We start from the raw sequence: 17,429 nt of genomic DNA, 5'->3' as shown, positions 1-17,429 counted from the left end.
AAGCTGCTGAAGATTGAAAAAATAAGGAGCCAGAGGATTGGTCTGGTACAACAGAAAGAAGGCTTTCCCTGGGAAACTCCAAGTGCCATGAGTCCCCTGCTTCCCTCAAGACCAAAACACAAGCATGAACCTCAAAGAAGTCCAAAAAGTAATTAGTGGAGCAGATAGGACATGTCTCTGCCCAGCCACCTCACTGCTGAATTTACTGCTGTGCACAGATCACTTATCATGGGAGCCATCCCAAATCTCTGGATTTACAACAGGAGTTAAAAACAAAGCCAAGGCTGCTGCTGTCCCCGTAGATCTGAGTTACCAGAAAGCTGGAGGCAGGATCTGCAGCCAATGAAAAGAACTCCAGAAAGCCACCCCTGCTAAAGGTCCAAATCACCCCCAGGAAGTGTCCCTGGCCCTCAGATGACTTCAGAGGCTGAGCATTCCAACTAAATATTTCAGCTAAGCTCCTGCTTGTGTGCAGGACTGAAATCCTGGCATGAACTGTGTCAGATAAGTCACAAAAGCTCCCACTGACTTCAGGATTGAACCACACAGGGAGCAGCACCTGTTAACAAAGCTCAGGATTTATCATTTATTTCTCCAATATCACAAGTTCAGTTTAAGAGGGTTGTATCAGAGGAAGAGCAGCTCCCAGGAAAAGGAATGCTCTGTATTTCTCCTCTTTGTCAGCTCTCTAACCACTTGCAGCACTGATAAATTCCACTGTCCTCCTCCACTCCAGCTTGCAAAATCCTGGTTTCCTTCTCATCTGACCTCACATACCAGCCCACCCATTTTGCATTTCTGATCTTACTAGCAGTGTTGTAGCTATGACAGCTCCAGGATGGAAGAGGGTTTATGGGTAGAATAGGATTCTATTTGACCAATGCATGCAGCTGGGGGCAGGAAAGAAAAAAAGAATAGCAAGTTTTAGAGCAAACAGGAGATTTTATTTCTTCCTCTTCCCCATCTCTCAGACAAGGCTCCTTCTACCAGTTGCTCTGGCTCACTTGCCACCCTCCCACACAGAATAAATGCAACTCCTGCTGTATGGTTGGGAGGCACTCTGTGGTTAACATAATCCCTCTAAAAATCATGCCTGGGCTTCCAGTTTGTTACATGGTGCATTAAAAGATACAGTGGAGGAGCTTTTTCTGCCTGTGTGGGAGGTTTGCTAAGAAGAAACTGCCAGTATAATGCATCCTCATCTCTGAGAGCTAATTATAGACAAAAACATCAGTACCACTGCAGAGATTACTACACAACTACACTTTCTGTTCCATGAGATCGAGGCTGGGCTCCAAACACCAACAGCTGACAGAAGGATGGGAGGCAGGACTAGGCAAGGCCTGAACATTTGAAAAGAAAAATGCTCTATTTATACTTTGTGCCAAAAGTTGTATACTTAAATTAGCTGGGGAAGGGGGGTGGGGAACCAAAAGAAATTATTTCAGGTTTAGAACTGGGAAGTGATTCAGCTGACAAGCCATGGGAAAATTGCAAAGTCTAAATAAAATTGTGATTTTTTTGGAAGTATTTTTGAAGATTTACTCAGTTTCCACTTTTTAAAATATTCAGTAAATTCACTAAGATATCTGATCATGGACTTGAAATATTTAACTTGAAATATAAAACTTATTTGGAGTAATTTTATTCAGCCTTAAATTAAATACTCTATGCCTGCCAGCCATGATTTGTTTAGGAAAATATTTCAGGGGAAAACAAGTAAAGCTGTGATTCAGATAGCACAAGACATAGCAGAGTCCTTTGCTGTCCCAGTCTCATCACTCATCTTTTGTAGCACTCACCCTCCAGTCACACCTGGGAAAGATGACTTGCAAGTATTAGGAAAACATTTCAGTGTATGCTGTGTTGAATGTATTTTCTATTACAAAAATTATACTGCTCTTATCTCTGTGGTTATTGCTGCTGCTGTAACAAAACCTCACCCTCTGGATCTCCTGTTTGGGAAGTGTCTGCAGGTGCCAGGTGGATGCTATATTTTGTGGGTTTTGGTGGTTTTTTCCCTTCCTGTAATTTGGATGTTGACAGAAGCATTTAGTGTTGAACAAACCCTTTCTGGCACCAACTCTTTTGGCAAGTACAGTATTTCCAGTATTTTCTGTTCAGAGGAGAAAAGGCTTAATCAGGGTAGAGTCCTAATGAGTGCTACTTTCTTCTCATTGTTCTTGGCTTCTCTTGCTCAGCCCACATCACTCACAGAGCTCAGCAGCCAACCCACTGCAATAACACCTTTGCTAGGTAGCTGTGCAGGGGAGTGTGCAGGTGTGTGCTGGTGCTCAGAGCCTTTGCAGGGTTGCATCCAAATGGCTGCACCCCACTAAGGAAAGCAGCACCCCTGCAGGCAAACTGCTGCCCCACACCAACCCCATCTCACCAGCTGTGACCAGCAGGGCTTTGCTCTTCAAAGTCCAAGGGTGTCCTTGCTGAGAAAAACACAGTGCTCTCCCACCATCACATGGGCAGAACCCAGCAGATGAGGGTCTACTGCTGGATCTTCACACAACATCCAAAAAAGAGAATCTGTCTCCTCCAAAGAATGGTTTGTTCTGAAAAAGGATCCTGAAACCCTGCTCAGGGGAAAGTGTTCTGCTGTTCCCTGCTGTGCACATGTGGAAAACCAGGCTCTATTTCCCAGAGCAGCTGAGGATGTTGGAGAGCCAGGCTTGCAGCTGAAGGCTCAGCAGGAAGATGCACAGAGGAGATCATTACTTTTCCCATCTATCCTTTATTTTTCAATTCTAGCAGCTTTCATTATGTTGCAAATAGTTTTGGCTACAGTTCCACTGCCTCTTATGTTTATTCAATCAAACAGTTAAAAATTAATGAAGTGGGCACACTATTGATTTCAAAAGGGCCCTTTGCACAGCATCCCAACTCAAACACTGCTCCACACTGTCAGGGAAGCCTGGGGAGAGGCAATATTGTCAGTGTGTAATGCAGCCCTGCATTGCAGGCAACACAGAAGACCTCTGCAGACGCAGCACACACAAAGCTTCAGGAGCTTTTTAAGAGAGACATAAGATTTATTGGGTTTTTAAACACAAAATTCCTCCCTAAAACTTTTCAGTGTAAAAGATTTCCATACACAAGTATCTGATGGATACTGGGAGATGGAAAATCTCCCAGTGATTCTAGCTAGGGATTAGTACTTTCTTCCTCTTTCTGTTTTAGTTATTGCTGGCAAACAATGCCATGTTTTCATCAGCTGCATGTGTTCTTCCTACAGGAGCTGTGCTAATGCAGAGTCCCACGTGGCACCAGGCAGGGTGGGGGAGGCTGAGGGCAGTGGAGAGAAGGAGGAATTAACATCATTTCTGAAGTGCCAGGAAGGATGCAAAGCTCAGACAGAACTGCAGGAGGGAAGGAGGACACTGGTGGAATGAAGGAAAACATCAAAAACTGTAGACACAAAAGCTACATATATATCTCTAAGGTGAGAGCAAAAAAAAAAAACCAAGCCTAATAATGTATCTGCAACCACATACCTCCTGGGGAATGATCACTTCCAGGCTGGATTCAACCACCATGTTAATTATGGCAATGAAACAAAACAGCACTAAAAATTAAATAAAGTATCACCATACAATACTGACATGTGCTACCTTCATGTTAAAGGGACTTAGGGACTTAAAGCCAGGAGGTTCTGGGGGAATAAGGGGACTCCTGCTCTTTGGAGAGGGATCTGCCCAGCCATAGGTGTCACAGGACTGATCCAGTAGTGCTCTGAGTCTCCAGTTGCTGACAATTCTGTCATGCATTTAACACCAGTGAGAACAAGCAGTTGAAACAATCCATCCACCAAACACATATCCTCCAAATTAATGCACAAAATGCAGCATCACTGTCACATGATAAAAGAATGATTTATTAGAGCAACTTTATGATAAAATTATATAAAATAACAATTTGGTTTTTTAAAGACATCCACAATATCACCTTGAAACAAAATGTACAGATACTGCCTATAATCCAAACAAAAATAAATTACCGTTCAAAAAAAAAACCACAACAAACCAAAAGTGGAAAGAAATCAGGGCAGAAGAAACAAATCAAAATTATACACAGCATTTCAAGAGGGCGTGGAAAAGAGAAAGTCATTAATCAATTCAAGTTATACAAACGTGTTTCAGCTTTACTCTCAGACAGCTCAGCTTGCATTTGTGTTGCATGCAAATGGAATGATCCAGTGAACAGTTCAGAACAGCAGAATCAGCAGCATAACAACAGCAGAGAGTGAAATAGGCACAATTCAGCACGGGGCACATTGAAAGTGAACAGGTAGTTCTGTCTGGTCTTTGCAAAAGTTATACACATTTACCAACTTCAAAAATAGCTAGTGTGATCTGCAAAACAAGAAAAAACTAGTAGAGTCTTGCACTTAAATACTTTACACTTTTTTATCTTTTTGTCTCCTTTTTTGTCAGTAGGCTGCATGTAAACATTCCACTAATTGGACCTTTACTAAAATACTCAAAGATGATGCAGACGTTCTCTCCTCCTGGAGCATGACCCCAACATGACACCACCACAGATCCAGCTGGGTCCTGGCTCCCAAAGCTCCTACACACCCTCACAGGAATTTACATTCACCCCATCAGAACAGATTAACAGGATTTTACATTTGAAAGCGTCAAACTGAAAAGTTTTCAAGTATAGTGGAAGAGCTGAGGGCTGGGATTTTGGAAGTTGCTCAGGGCATCAAGCACCCAAAGCATATGGAAACCCCACAAGGACCCGAGCACTTGCTTCCCCAAGACTTCAAAAATCCCACCCTCCTGTTACATTGCTTTAGTCAAACACAAAACACACAAAAGCAGGGGCCCAGGAGTGACACACAGAGCAGTGTCACCCCTGCCAAGCTCAATGCAGGGCCCACCCACAGCTCACAGGAGCAGCAGGAATCTCGTGCACTGATCCTGGGCCCCCCAAATACACCACTACACATGGGTCAGGTTCACATTGGAGTCACACAGGCATGGTTCCATGGTTGCATACAGTACTGCTTGTAAGAACCAACAATCAGCAAAGGAGTGGATAGCTCTTTGGCTTATCTGGAGCAGACAAGTGCAAACCACAGTACTTCAGAAGCAGTGAACACAAGAAAAAATATGTTGCGTTTCATCGTTGACTAGCAAAACCTTTTCAAATGCAAAGATCCAAGAATGAGCATAGTGTCAGGACACAGAAGCATTTTACAGTTTGGCTGAGTCACAAATAAATCAAGCTGTGCATCCTCCCTGCCTTCACACACTCATTTCCAAATTATCAAGAGACACTGATTGTTGCATCCTCATTAGTCACTTGAAGAGGTACTGTATTTTGCAGGTTGATTTAAATGATGCAAGGTGTCTGTGGGCTTGCTCTCTCTAGTTCAGAACAGAGCAACCAAGGGAGAAAAATCCCTCCCTGGTTTGTTCAAGAATCAAAGAAGAATCAAGCAGTTTTCAAGTGAAAGTAAACAGAAGTCCCATCAAGGACACATTGCAGAGAAACAGAATCCACTTGCGCATAGCCATGAAGATGTGGAAATAACAAATAATCAGAGAAGTCAGATTTATGTCTTAGTAATTCACTTGTTTCTACAGCAAAACTGAAACTAACAGCAACACCTTATCTGTGAAGGTCCTTTGACTCCTAGTGAGTTGGGGTAGCACCTGGTCAGTTCAAACCCTAACTAAGAAGGGCTTGAAAAATTGTGTTTCATATGTCAGGAACGATACCACCACTTATGATATTCACCAAGGACACAGTCAGGTATTTCAAGAAAAGACAGATCAGAATCAACGACTGAATTAACACATTCAGATAGTGCGTATATTACAGGCAGAACAACATCAAGGGCAAATTCTTTTTATTCTGCATTCATCTATGTGAAATCCAGCAGATTTCTTCATGGAAGGGCATCTCCACACAAGCAGATGAGCTTATAGCCTACTGGAAATCTTGGAAGGATATCTGCACCTACTATTTACCAGCCAGCATCTTGCAGGCTCAAAAATAAACTAATGGCGTGTTGACATACTCCCATTTTGGGACCGATCTTGTCTCTGCTGAAACTGATTAAATTTCCTGGCTCCACCAGGAAAGCAATCACCTTCTTGACTAGTAAGGTTAAACACTTTGTGAGCATCCCTATTTATTTAAATTATTTTAACAGGTTCCCACAGTTACAACATCCTAGTAGAAAAGCTCAGGTAACTATTGAAGCTAACTAAGGAATCCACTACTCACCCCAAAATATAGAGTCAGCACACAAGAAGCAGTCAAGCTTGGGAAACCATTTTCACTGGTTAAACTACATACTGTATGAGGGCAAAGTGGAACTCATCTGCTCACCTTTCCCAGTAAATGCATCCTCCACAGCTACAAAAGAATTTCTTTACCTGATTACTATTTGTTGACCTGGAAGAATGAAAAAGGAATCGATACAAGACAGAAAAAACTGGGAGCAAACACATCTGGAAGAGATCCCCTCAAAATCAAAATTTTTGCTCTTAAAGCAACAAAAATTGCTTAGTGTTTTGCAGTTTAACACAAAGACAGAATATAAACCCCAACTTTTGTTAAATAAGAAATTGCTCAAAGAACTGTACACAATCCTTAGTGTTTCTAGGATTATAATGGACCAAAAATTAAATCCAGAGACAAAAATCCCAAACGTACCTATACAAGTGCTTGACACTGTTGAATAGGTTCTGAGGAACACCACAATGGTGGCCTTCACAAGCACTTTTGCATTGAAAAAAAAATAATTCATAACAGAACTAGCCATAAAGATGGAGCTACATTGAAGCCATTATTTTTTCAGGGCTGTCAAGTGATTGCACTAGTTCACAGCAACTGTGTAATTGAGTTTATTCCATGAGCCACTGGAACAGATGGTTTTCTTTGCAATTGGGTAATTGCAAACATCTTAGTCTTTGGCCCAGCCAAGAGCATTTGCAGCTCATTACGAAAAGACTGTATATTTAAATTAAAAAAGAAAAGCAGCTTAAAGACAGCATTTGTACCAAAATCATGAAAATTTGGCAAGCTAAATTGTAAAATATAACTTTTTGCACCTACTCCAAACTTTGGGTCTGAAAGATTATCAAAAATAGTAGGTGCATCGGTAGTCTTTACATTCATACCATTATTAACTTTAATACCTTCCCAAGAGAAAAAACAAAAGGGTTTATTCTGTCTTGTTTTAGTTTTTGGACTGAAAAACAGATGCACAACTTCAGTGTGGCTTCTTTTTTATGACTGCTGGAAGGAAATCTTACACAACTGCAAGTAAGGGTTTCTCTCAGAAACCCATGATATTGCACAATTGTTCTGTTGGATTTGCAAGTTGATTCCAACAGAGTTGTAATGCTTCACTTGTACACTTCAAAAAAATTCAACCAAATAAAACCCAAACAAATATAATACCAAAAAGGTGTGGGTTTTTTCTCAAATTGAGCCTCATTACAACTTAATAGTTATAAACAGGCCAATGCAAGAGCACTTTAGCCTCAGCAGTACTGAATGGAAAATATGCGAAGCCTGTTTTCTTATGGCACACTGGAAGAATAAATGAGTAAATTAGTAAAAATCAGTTTGCCTCTGTGCTGAGTATGTGCTGCTCCACAGTGCTAGTCTTGTTTAAAAGGCATACACAGACTTTCCATTCACCCTCACAGCATAGATTTTTCTTTTTTGTGCAACATGTTAGCAATCTAAAGAACTGCTCCACACAAACTGTCCACAAACCACTCATACACAATACTAATGCAACAGTAGATTACAGTATAACAGCAATACAAAATATTGTATCAGATCACATATTTCTCTCCATCTGGAATGAAATTTGAATCTTGTAAGCTAGAAGACCCACAGTTCGATTTCTGAGCGTAGTTTCTCATCTGTGCTAGGGACAAAGTCTCCAGTGTGGACCCAGAATTGTTAGCAGTCCTGACTTTAGTGGCTGTAGATTGTTTAGCAGCAGAAGATGCTTTGTTACTGGCAACTATATCCAAGTTTCCAGTAGGGTCGATGATAGCGTTTATAACTAGGGGGGAAAAAAAAGAGACATAAACACATCAGCAGCAGTCAGCAAAGTTTCCAAACAGAAGTTTGCTGCCTTCATTTTGAAGGCAGTAAAACTGTAAGCAGTACTTTTGTTCATTTTAGTCAGGTTATTTTCCTCATTAGTACCTTCAGGTCTAAACAGCTTTAACAAGCAAAACATCTCCCAGTGTGAAGAGATGTGGGCTCTCAACTTTCTGGTTAAATTGGAAAAGACAAATTGCAGCAGCCAAATGGCAAGCTTTTAGCAGGAGCCCAAAATGATACCTGGGTGTTTTTACATGCCTTTATTACGCTTTTAGATGATGCAAGAGCTTGTCTTGTTTTTCCTAATGCAAAGATCTGTGTGCAAAATTCAAGTCCAAAAAGCATAGCACAGCTTTTTTGGCTGAAAGAGCTGCTAAATATTATTTCATCAGAACAGTCCAGCACCATTTTATCTTCTGGAAATATGCTAATTACCACAAACAAAGCATTTCCATAGCAACAGCTTCTACATTTCACTAGTAAAAAAATTTTCCTAAAAACAGGCAGTATAAGATAAATCTACTGTTAATTCCCTATGCATTCATCAGACAGCACTGTGGTAACAACCTGAACTTCTCCATTCTTTCCCAGCTTTCACTGACACATCAGGCCAACAATACTTTATTTTGTGCAACACTGCTGGCGTTTGAGAGACAACAGGAACATTTTAGATGACCAACCTTCAAGCTGTTTTTGAACTCGCCTGAGCTCCTTCAGGATAGAACTGATTTCCTAGAAACAAAAGCATCAGAATGGAAAATTAAGCAACAAAGTACTCAACTGACACAGAAATCTAGTCTGACTGCTTCTGCCTTATCTGATCAAGAGGATGCAAGGTCAGGCTCAACCTTGACATTTACCAAAAAGGCTGTATTGAGGGGCATTTGGTCTGCACAGGGAGCCTGCTCTGCCCTGTGTCACCAAGTGCTATTACAGCACCCATTCACAGCCACAGTGGCTTTTAGATATGAAATGCTACACCTCTACAAAGACTCCTCCTTAATGTGAAATACACAAAGATATTTATAAACTCAGCTCCTAGACCAGACAGGATATTTGGCTACATTTATACTGCTGCAGCACCAAGCTGCACAGGTCTAGCACGAGGTTGTTTAGAATTAATCATATTCACTGGGTCCACTACTGCACTTAAATCCCCTTCAAGGACAATGAAAGGCCATGAGAGCACAAGCACCATCTTGAGGCTGAATCACCTGAGTGAATGCACCCTGAGGTAGATTTTTACTGCCCTAATATCAAACAGTTCCAGGTGAAGAAAACAAGCATTCATGAGAAACACCTGTCTGCAACTGAAGCTGTGGCAACCACATGGCAGGTGACCCTTTGGTAAATGATTAAATGAGGCCCAATGACCCTGAACTTCAACTTCTATTAAGAGACCCAGTCTTTGAAGATCATTTGCAAAGGAACTGGGAAAGAGTTTGGTGAAACAAAACCACAGAAGGAACTCACTCTGTGACACTTCAAACAGTAACAAAATCCAGCAGTTCAACACATGAAAATGGACCAGAAATTCCAGAAATGGATTTGAGAAGGATCAGAGATTGTTAATTTGGTTTCTTATAAAGCTTTCATGGATCAAGTCTTTAGTATATCACTGGTTTGCATGGACTTACTTTGTTTGATGTTTTCAGAATTGGCACTTCATTTTCTGAATTGATTTTGGCCTCCATTTCCTCCCAGGTCCTTTCTGAGTTTTGAAACAGAATCCTGTAATACAAAAAGTAGAGCAGATCTTAAAATTGCCATCAAAACACTGCTTGTTTAAAAGACTTAATTATCACAAGATGTGGCAACAAAAGAGATTAGTGGATTAGCAGCTGGACAAAGCTCCTTTCAGCTGATTTAGGAACAATCCAAAGTCCTTCCCTCTGATGTCTCTAGAGCAACAACAAACTTTGAGAAGATTTCACAAGCTTGGTAACATATTGCATATTTACAAGAGCCTTGGTACAGAAAAGGAAAGAAGAGACAATCCACCAGTTTTCTGCTGTATCTCCTGCATAGGCAGCATTTCAAAATCAAGGCATCAACAGGCAAATCCAGCATTAAAATTCCAAAGGCCAAAGATATGAGGAAAAGCGATAGCAAATAATCATATTACCTCTGGTTCACTACACACACACTATTTCCTACATGTAGATTCCCTGCATCTTGATTACAGAACTTTCCAAGACAACACTACAGTATCTTCTACAAGTAGCAAGTCAACAAACTCACCAGCAAGTCAATATTTCAGGCCAGGGACAAGAAGTTACTTACTTCATTTTTTCAGCGAGGTTTTCTGTATTTTCACGGATTGTATGTGATAACTGGGACACTGGGTTCAACATCAGATTGTCAAAGATTACCTAAAATATGAGGACAGATTGGAAAACTTTTAGCAAAAGCAGCATATTACAAAATAGGAATTCTTTTACAGCATATCATCTCCACTGAAACATCTTTGTGTGGATGATACTTGAAGTTCAAGGGAGATTAGATGATGTGCAGCTTTATTGCAGCACTTTGGCAAAAAAATTAGCATTAACTTGTTCAGACTTTTTCTAGAGACAGAGCTGTTGGCAGTAACATAAGCATTTAAGCATTTCTGAAAGAACAGCACTTAGGACTTTCCACACCTCACAAAAAAACCCCAAAAGTCAAATTACAATGCAAGAAGCCCCAGAAGCAGTCTCACTGAAACTATCTAATGTGACACATGCGAGGTCAAACCACCCTCACAGGCAGGTAATCCCACCATGTTACATTCTGCTTTATTACAAGTAACAACAAAATACTATCAAACCCCAACTATTCAAGTCCTGTGGCTTAGCAGAGCCTCCAGGCTTCTGCCAGGAAAGCCCACATCAAGCTGGGGGCACTCTGAAGCTGCACCTTTTATCCAGCCTTGGCACTTCTCTACAGGAGAGGAAGGGATTGCTTCAAAGCAGCCACAGGACAGGATCAGTTCCAGTGGCTCAGCCCACAGTCCCCTGTATGTGCCCGTGTGAGTCACACTCCACCTCCAGAGTGGCTCTGCTGGAGCCAGCTCTGCCCTCCTGCCTCACTGCCTCCTGAAGCCTCTGCCCCAGCTCTTCCTTCCCTCCACAGCTGGCAGGCAGAAAGCAAGCAGGAGCAACAGCCAGTGCTGGATCAGCAGCTTTCTCCTCCTCCTCCTGGCACCATCACCTCACTACAGCCCTCATCCCAACACCATCCCCAGCCCCCAGTGCAGGCCAGGCTTTCTCACCCTTCAGCATCACCCCAGTGATTTGCAGGTCACCCTGCAGGTAACACTGGAGGGAGCAATGCTCATAGACTGCAGGGCACAGCAAGCCAGCTGTGCCCCCAGTCACACACCCCCTCCTAAGGTCCAGATCCTGCCACTGCTGCTCCATGAGCAGCTCTAACCAGGATGCCAGCTGCAGAACAGTAAGGTGCCATTAAACTATCAGTGCTTCAGATTTCAAAGTTGAGATGTTTGAGATCTTCTCTAAGACAGCAGTGAAACAGCCTAAGAAGGCTCTGACACTGAATGTGTGCTCCCAAAAACAGGTGACCGAGCCTTAGGTTTTACTGGCATTTTACACAAGGGAGGAAACTTCCAGTCACTACTGGCAGGATGGGTGGTTCTGTTCCTCTTTTTTCTTTTTAAACACTGTTTCTCTTCCCACACATCAGGGCTGCTGAGAAATGTGGGTTTGGTGTTTTTTAAAGCAGCCTCCTTTGGCAGCTTACAAAGAACAAGAAGACATACAGCAGCTTAAAACCATATCATCTATGAAGTAAAGAAAAAGGTGGCCTGCCTCCTCACGGTTTCTTGTCCTTGTTTTTCTTGAGGGATCCTCTTCTCTACTGTCGTTCATATTTTGGTCAAAATCCTTCAGTTCCACTGATCCCGGAGGCACTTTCTGGTAGTTCAGACTTGCTTCTGGAATGTGCTGCACCAACTTGGAAATAATGAGGAATGAGTCATTAAAAATTAGTAGGGAAAGCAGGCTCACAGGCACTCACTGCAGGTACTGCAGATTTATTTAGAGGAACACTGATTCATTTAAGTCTTGTTCAAACAGGTATGGGCTCGTAAGCAAATTACTAGACCCCAATCCTGCAAGTGCCTACCCACTGGAGTCATACCACAAAATTTTGTGGGGCTATTCTACTTTAAAATTTTGAGTCTTGAGCATGTATAGAAAAGTACATCTTTGTCTTTTTTGAATTTAGCTAAAGCTCAAAAGGACCCTGTTTTCCCATATCTTATGTCTTAATATATCAATGCAACATTAAAGACACACTCAAATTAATCAGAAACCATTTAGTAACACATGAAAGAGATGAAAAAGCAATACAAAACCACTAAAAAAGCAAATAATTAACAGGAAGAACAGAAATGACAAAACAGTTACTCCTGTTGGGTTCACTGACAAAAACTTTAAAAGAAGGGAAAGAAAATAACAGTGACAAGACAGAGATACAAAAATAATGGGATGGAAAGTGCACCTGAGATGGATATGCCAGCCGAAAAGATCTACGAGCAATCTGTGTTAAAACAGAAACAAAGAGATCAATGCTAGTGAATGACTGTGACAGCAAGTATCAAAGAGAACACAGGGCTGGGGTTATTTGGGGTTGACATTCCCAAAAGCACACTCCTGAGGACCAGTGCTTGGTGCCCACCCGCCATCATGCACTGAAGCCCACGGAGATCCTGGTCAGCAGCCAGTTCTGCCGAGGTGGCTTCAGGCAGATCCCCAGTTACTCCAAACTGGACTTGCTGAGTGAAATCCAGAGTGCTCTGGGAAAGGGATGAACACCCAAGCCCAAGAGGCTCTTTGGTTGGCAAAGCACACAGCTCCTCGTGAGGAAACTGTGTGCCATCCAAGGTCCAGGCTCCCCACACTATGCAGCAGCACTTGGGTTATACACAGGCAGCAGGTGTGAGATATTATAGCACAGGGGCAGAACAGCCAAAATATTTAGCTAATAAGCTTTCTTTCATCAAGTGCAGAAACGGTATGTTAGGCTGACTGCAGCAGAAGTGTCAGAAGGGAATGAGATACTCCTACAGTGAGCAGGTCTCAGCACAACCAGCTGAAAACAAGGTAAGGACAGCACCTGCTCCACCATCCCAGGAGATTTTGTACATGACCTGCTCTGTTCTCACATTTTCAGTAAGCATTTCCTCTTGTATCAACACTCACACTGAGTATGTTACACAACAACTTAACAAACTTAATCAGGCTCTTTAGTTTTTGTTACATCACTATCAACTTTTTTTAAAAAGACTTGCCAAAATAATTTTATGCAGGGCTAAAATTTGCACAAGTAGCCAGTCATTTAGGATGATCCAACCTGACTGTGTTTGCAGCAGCTGAGGTTTAAGTTTGATGGCTGAGCTCTGCAGAAAACTGGGTCCTGCAAAACCTACACACCCCAAAAGCAAGCATCCCAAACAACCCAAGGCTTTGGTAAACAGCAATCACTAGGGTTTCACCCTTGCTGAACTCTCTTTTGTTCTGTCCCTTTTTTTTTTTTTTTTTGGGGGGGGGGGTGTTTGTTTTTTAGAATTTGCTTAGTTTGTAGCAGTACTCAGCTCTGTATGCCAAGAATCTATCTTATCATAAACTATACAGCCGAGGCTAGAAAAACAAAACCACCCCAAACATACACTGGGGAAATGGAAAGTCTCTTTGGCAAACATCCAAGCCAGCACTGAACCTGAAAGAACAGAAACTGAAGAATAAGGTTTAATTCTAAGGTTCCACCTTAACTTGTAAGAGCATACTCCTCATTTAAACTTTAACTAAGCTTCTTAAAAAACTAATTTAAAAAGCAGTTCATTTGAGGCTGAGAAATGCTGTGCCACGCACTGGTCCCAGATGATATTTCTGGTATAGCATTAAACACTCAAAAGTGATTCCAGTATCAGTACTTATTTCTCCTGCATTTTCCCCCACTTTTTGGAATAGATATAAATATTTAGTACTAGAATGCAGAATGGCATACAACACTGCATAAGCCATTGCAGCGTAAGAGACACCCACACACAGAAAACTTTTCTTATTCACATAATTCCTTCTATCAGATCTTTCAATATATTACTATTATAACCATGGTAGTTATTTCTCATCACTATGTCCTTTTCTAGAATATTTCGTATAAAGTGTTTTTGATAAACACTCACAAAAGTCACAGTGCTTAGCATCACATACAGTGATTTTCAGACATTTCCCAGCAGCTTCTCTGCATCAAGCCAAAATTATTAATTCAGCACAGCTTCAACAAGTAGGCGTGACAGTGCGCTGGTGCTGAATCTGGTCCAGTACCAAAGATGAGGTGTCTGTTTATTAAACTCACATCAGTTTGTACTGTTGGCATTCATAACAAGACCCCCAAGCTGCCCTGTTTAGGATCCCAAGCTATTCAGGATCTGGCTCCACACCTCAGCACTGCCAGCAGAAAGCCCTGCTGATAGAACCTGTCCTGGCTATCAACCACGTAAGGCAACACCACCGATGCATTTCGGGTGTACTCAAATGGCCTGCCAGATGCTGGCCCTGCTGAAATCATGCTGATATCCACTCCTGCTCAGAGGAAGCCTCATCAGAAGCCTTTAGAGTATTTTCAGCCACTGCCTGAACACACCAAAGGTTATGGCTCCTGATCTGTCTTCACGGGCTCCACTGTACGATCTCAAAAACTGCTCTAGCAGTGGGCACTGCCAGGAGTAGTCCCTACAGAGTAACAATCCTGAATTTGCTCTCCTGACTGTTGTGAGGGATTGACTGGCATGTCCCATACAGCAGCACTGCAAAGCCACAGAGAAACCCTCATCCAGGTGTGAGCAATCCTGGGTTTGTGATTCTGCTATTCATCACACTTTGGAGCCTGTCATTTTGCACAGAGCAGAAACACTGTTTTCCAGGTGTCCTCATCTAGCAGCTGGGAACATTCTTCTGTATGAGCTGAGTTATGGTTGAACCCTTCAGTGGCACTCCAAAAAAAAAAAGCAGGGATGCTGCTCTTCCCTCCCTGCTTTTCTGTAAGCAAGTGGGAGCCCAGTAAAATGTTTCATTTGCAAGTCAGAAGTACAGTAGGCATGTCACCTTTTCGCTAGAAAAGAATAATACAAAAGGCAGCTTGGCAGGCGTGGCACTTGCAAGGAAACAAAGCAATAAAACACTTTATCTCAGAGCCTGCGGTTATTGTGAAACATTTGTGCACTTTGGCTCCAAAAGGCCCTAGGACAAACCCCTCCCTGAGCAGGCTGCAGCTGATCTCAGTTTAGCACAACCACAGCCACTCACCTGATCTTCTGGGTATCTCCCTAAACTTCTGCTTTGCACCTCTAGTGCTGATCACAGCAGGATCACCGGGCCTCCAAGGACTCTCTTGGCAGAGTAACAGGCTTGGTCTCAGCTTTGAACCCTGCCTAGATGGGTCTGCAATTCTCACAACAAGTCAAAGACAACAGGGGGTCAGGGGAACCATCTGAGCAGCAGAGAGCTATGTATTTTTTAAGCCCACGCTGGTGGGAATTTGGATTTAAACATTAGCAAAGGCAATTTTGCTTCAGCATCTGAAGCCTCCTGGTGACCTTGCATCCAAACTTGAGCCGAGCTGGTCCCTGCGCTGCAGCACTGGTGAAACAAATTAAGAAATTGTCTCTCTCCTTCCCAGCCTAGTGTGGACAAACTGAGCTAAACAGTTTGGGAGGAAGCCACAGCTTCACTGAAGGGCTGAGGGACAGCACTTCCCAAGCTACCTACATGCCTCCTTGCCCAGCTCCCAGAGTCCTTGCCCTCCTCCATCAATACTCAAATGAAGGGAAGGGATTCAAGCAACACCTGCACAGCATTTCAACAGTCCTGGCAGAAAGGACACAGCAGAAGTACAAAACACAGCTGACACAGAGTGCAGCCAGCACACACGGTCAGTGCCTTGTGTAAAACAAAGAGGAAAGCTCTGGCTCCCTGGCACAGCAGCACAACACATCCCCTCCATCCTGTTCCTCGGATGCAAATTTCAGGGACCAGCATCCCAACAGAAGCCTTGTGAAATTATATGATTCTTGCAAGGCTGGCTGCAGCAGAGAGGAGAAAATAAAGAGCACCCTAAATAGGCTGCAGACTTTCTGGTGGTGCTTTTTAGGAAGACAAGGAATGAAGGTTTTTCAGTGCTGCAGCAACTGGGGATGCTGCCCTGGTGTCCCACCCCAGCCATGCCCCAGGTACGTGCTAGCACCGAGGGGCAGAGATGTCAGTGATCCAGACCTTACCTCTTCTCTGGCGGATATGGTGGAAGCTGGAGTGTTGGGCACAGAGCTGAGGCAGGGGCTGGGTCCTGTCCCCGAGGAACTCTGCGAGTCCCCATCTCCAGCAACGTCGTGAATCTCTCGAGCAAGGATGGCCACATCCTTCACCAAGGTCTGGCTGAGCCTAAAGCACAGGCAATGAAGTAGAACCATGAAGACAGAGTACAACATGCCTGATGTTCATAACATATAAAAAAGAAGCCACAAAAGGTTTGTGGGAACTATAACCTCTGCAGAGGCTAGGGCAAGCAGGGTTTTTTGGGCTGCCTTGGCAGGGTCATGAGGAATGTTCTAGCTGCATAAAAAATAAATCCCCTTCCCTCCTGAATCCAGCTTCAAAGTGGAGAACTGATATAAAGCAAATTCTAGTGACTACACACTGCCAAAAAGTAGAGACAATCTCCATAAAAAAAATTTATGCTACTGTTCCCCCACCATTCACTCTACTTCTTTCTCTTGTTTGTTTCTTTTCTGAATACAGTACAGTTAATTTTTCTTCCTGGGTCTTGTTTTCCATTAAAAAGTACATACAGGGGAATAAACTTTTTGTTTTTTTACTAAAAGAAAAAAAACCTCAATTCCTCTTGCATTTTCCTTGTGGTCTGTATACTGAAAATCACAACATGCCTCCACATTCTCCAGAAGAGCTGAGGGATTATGAGGATAAGTATAGCATATGTTAGAGGGATCTGGTTTTCAGAAACCAAATCTTGAAACTTCAAGCCCCTTGACAGGTGCCCAGTTAACACTCAGTGTTGGCAGGACCTTGCTCTATCTGCTCTAGAACTCAAAAACAGTTCCTCTCTGGCTTGTTGGTAGTAGAGCTTTAAAAAACCCCTTCAGACCAGAAGTAGCTGTTGTGGTAATTTTAAAGGAAAACTTCCATGAGAAAAGATAATCTTACAGCTAGTCAGATTCATTTGAAACAACTGTCTTCTTTTAATGAAAAAACCCAAAACAACCAACCAAAAAAACTCCCCAAAACACCCCTCCCAACAAAAAAACCATGTCATTATGG

General features: G+C 42.5%; 1 protein-coding gene across 8 annotated transcripts in view; it reads right to left on the bottom strand.

The window, feature by feature from the left end:
- Positions 1 to 3,860: 3,860 nt before the first annotated feature.
- The window catches only part of CEP170B (centrosomal protein 170B), a 58,070-nt gene continuing 44,501 nt past the window's right edge, over positions 3,861 to 17,429 (bottom strand). For 4 of the 8 annotated variants that reach the window (XM_059850457.1, XM_059850461.1, XM_059850456.1 and 1 more), the window contains 7 exons: positions 16,376 to 16,535; positions 12,598 to 12,636; positions 11,904 to 12,047; positions 10,378 to 10,466; positions 9,732 to 9,825; positions 8,775 to 8,826; positions 3,861 to 8,050 (listed from right to left, as the gene is read on the bottom strand). In XM_059850457.1, coding sequence (XP_059706440.1) covers positions 7,815 to 8,050; positions 8,775 to 8,826; positions 9,732 to 9,825; positions 10,378 to 10,466; positions 11,904 to 12,047; positions 12,598 to 12,636; positions 16,376 to 16,535 — 814 coding nt within the window. In that variant the 3' untranslated portion in view covers positions 3,861 to 7,814. The remainder of the gene's footprint in view (positions 8,051 to 8,774; positions 8,827 to 9,731; positions 9,826 to 10,377; positions 10,467 to 11,903; positions 12,048 to 12,597; positions 12,637 to 16,375; positions 16,536 to 17,429) is intronic. The other 4 variants (XM_059850462.1, XM_059850458.1, XM_059850464.1 and 1 more) reach the window with 1 other exon arrangement.

The sequence above is a fragment of the Haemorhous mexicanus genome, chromosome 6, assembly GCF_027477595.1.
Source record: "Haemorhous mexicanus isolate bHaeMex1 chromosome 6, bHaeMex1.pri, whole genome shotgun sequence".
Taxonomy (NCBI): domain Eukaryota; kingdom Metazoa; phylum Chordata; class Aves; order Passeriformes; family Fringillidae; genus Haemorhous; species Haemorhous mexicanus.
The sequence above is the reverse complement of the archived record's forward strand: the minus strand, read 5'-3'. Positions and strand labels throughout refer to the sequence as shown.